The sequence below is a fragment of the Hemibagrus wyckioides genome, linkage group LG18 (assembly GCF_019097595.1).
Source record: "Hemibagrus wyckioides isolate EC202008001 linkage group LG18, SWU_Hwy_1.0, whole genome shotgun sequence".
Taxonomy (NCBI): domain Eukaryota; kingdom Metazoa; phylum Chordata; class Actinopteri; order Siluriformes; family Bagridae; genus Hemibagrus; species Hemibagrus wyckioides.
The window spans coordinates 122501-125000 of NC_080727.1; the positions used below are offsets into that span (position 1 = coordinate 122501).

General features: G+C 38.4%; 1 protein-coding gene across 1 annotated transcript in view; it reads left to right on the forward strand.

The window, feature by feature from the left end:
- The window catches only part of faxdc2 (fatty acid hydroxylase domain containing 2), a 20200-nt gene that overhangs the window by 5520 nt on the left and 12180 nt on the right, over window positions 1–2500 (forward strand). Inside the window, exon 5 of the mRNA XM_058415209.1 lies at window positions 1922–2043. Within this exon, the coding sequence (XP_058271192.1) occupies window positions 1922–2043 (122 nt within the window). The remainder of the gene's footprint in view (window positions 1–1921; window positions 2044–2500) is intronic.

The following is a 2500-nucleotide window of genomic DNA, read 5'->3' on the forward strand; positions in this document are numbered from 1 at the left end:
CCTGATCTTACAGTACCTGATCTTACAGTACCTTACAGTACCTGATCTTACAGTACCTTACACTACCTGATCTTACAGTACCTGATCTTACAGTACCTTACACTACCTGATCTTACAGTACCTTACAGTACCTGATCTTACACTACCTGATCTTACACTAGCTTACAGTACCTTACAGTACCTGATCTTACAGTACCTTACAGTATCTGATCTTACAGTACCTTACAGTACCTGATCTTACAGTACCTGATCTTACAGTACCTTACAGTACCTGATCTTACACTAGCTTACAGTACCTTACAGTACCTGATCTTACAGTACCTTACAGTACCTGATCTTACACTAGCTTACAGTACCTTACAGTACCTGATCTTACAGTACCTGATCTTACACTACCTGATCTTACAGTACCTGATCTTACAGTACCTGATTTTACACTACCTGATCTTACACTAGCTTACAGTACCTTACAGTACCTGATCTTACAGTACCTTACAGTACCTGATCTTACAGTATGACTAATCTAAACAACAGTTTAGATTTACTGTATTAAAATCTTAGGCCTCACAGCAGGAAGCCACTGATTTCTTAATTGTTTCTAACTAAATGTAGTTTCATTAGTGAGATTTAAATATTTCAGTTTTCAATACTATGTCCACCTTTCTCCGTATGTCCACCTTTCTGATGTGATCTGAGGACAGACTCAGTCCTCTTCTTGGCATGGTGATAGCAGTGTTGCACAAATCTAGAGAGATGTTCTGTCATTCTTCAGATTCCTTCAGCTCATCTTTGCTGGAGGTGTTGTGTTGCTCTAGCTGTCTTTTTAAAATACCTCAAAGGTGTTCTGTTGGTCAGGTGACTTCATTAGAAATTCTTTAAGCGTTGTGCTTTGGATCATTATCGTGTTGTAATATTCCTCTTCTGCTAAAGATTGAGAAGAGACTGGGAGTCCTGGTCATTCTCTCCACCAGTGTTTTGGGATCTCCACAGACATTTATCTGACCACTGAATGTGCTCCTCATATTCATCAGGCTTCTGTTCTTTAGTAAAGTTTAATCTTGCAGTTTTGTGCTGAAAAGCAAAGAAAGTTTTTTTTTTCTTGGATGTCATCCATAGAGATCAAGGTTATGTAAAGTCCTTCATGCTGAGCTGCTAAATGAACTCAGATTTCCTCTGGTAACCTCTGAGCGAAGTCTGAAGCTCTGACCTCCTGTTTCCAGAGCTAGATCATGTGAGTAGTGTGCTGTCTGTCCGGTATTTTTCTGTTGGTCACTGGTCTTCCTGTATCCTTTTCCCTCATTATGATCATCTGGTAATTGTTTTCCCTGAGGAGCCATGACACAGACGGACACAGCACCCAGTTCTACAAGTCAGAAGTTTCTGCTCTTCACTGGTCATTTTAAAACCATGTTCATGCAGTTAGGCTAGTTGGAATTTACAGATCTACTCAATTTCACTTCACTAAACACAAGGTTTCTAACTTATGTGTCAGTAATCACAGGTTTATTCACCGTTGTTGCATAGTTTATAATCTTTCTAAAGTATTTGCTTTTGATTGTTTATAAGAGGAAATACTCTATTGTTCAGTGATATTTAAGTGATATAAAATTTTTTAGATAAGATTTTTATGTTTAAGTGCAAAGAGGGAACTCACTTATAGTGTTCTGTAGAATTTAGAGTTTATATGGAGTTTATAGTTGCTGTAAAGTTTATGTAGAGTTTATGGTGGATATAGAGTTATTATAGAGTTTTTATAGAGTTAGTATAGCGTATACAGAATGTGAGGTGGTGGGATTATACTCTTTAATTTGCTCTCTTCATATTTACACACAGTTTAGTAGAAAATAAGAGTATAATTTAACATGCTGACCCTGTGTGTGTGTGTGTGTGTGTGTGTGTGTGTGTGTGTGTGTGAGAACAGGAACAATGCTGGTGCCAACATTCTTCTTCTGGCTGTTTAATGGCTTCCTGATGATCGCAGATACAATGGGAAAACCTGCATTTATCACACGCTACAGAATTCAGCAGGACAAAAACAATCCGGTATTTTCTCCTATAAAATCTGTGTTTCATGGCACTGATCATCACACACACACACACACACACACACACACACACACTCACAGCTCTGGCAGTCTCATTAAATCATAGTGCCCACTGCAGCTCTGTATTTAGTGAGGATTACACACTGAAACACTGGTCAGTATTCTGACCTCAATGCTGTTCACACTCCACTGTCTGACCTTCAACATGACCTGAACATTCACTTAAATGTATACTTAATACTAAAACTTTTTTAAAACACTGAAATGTAATTCATGGACAAAATTAGGTGTTTGTGTGTGTGTGTGTGTATATAAAGTTCTCTGCTGGTGTATTACTGCTGAACACTCAGTGCTGCATAGATAAGCACAATTACTGATCACTGCGTTATTATTGCTGATAGGCACACACACACACACACACACAGGTCAGAGTTCTTGCGTGACACATTCTCACG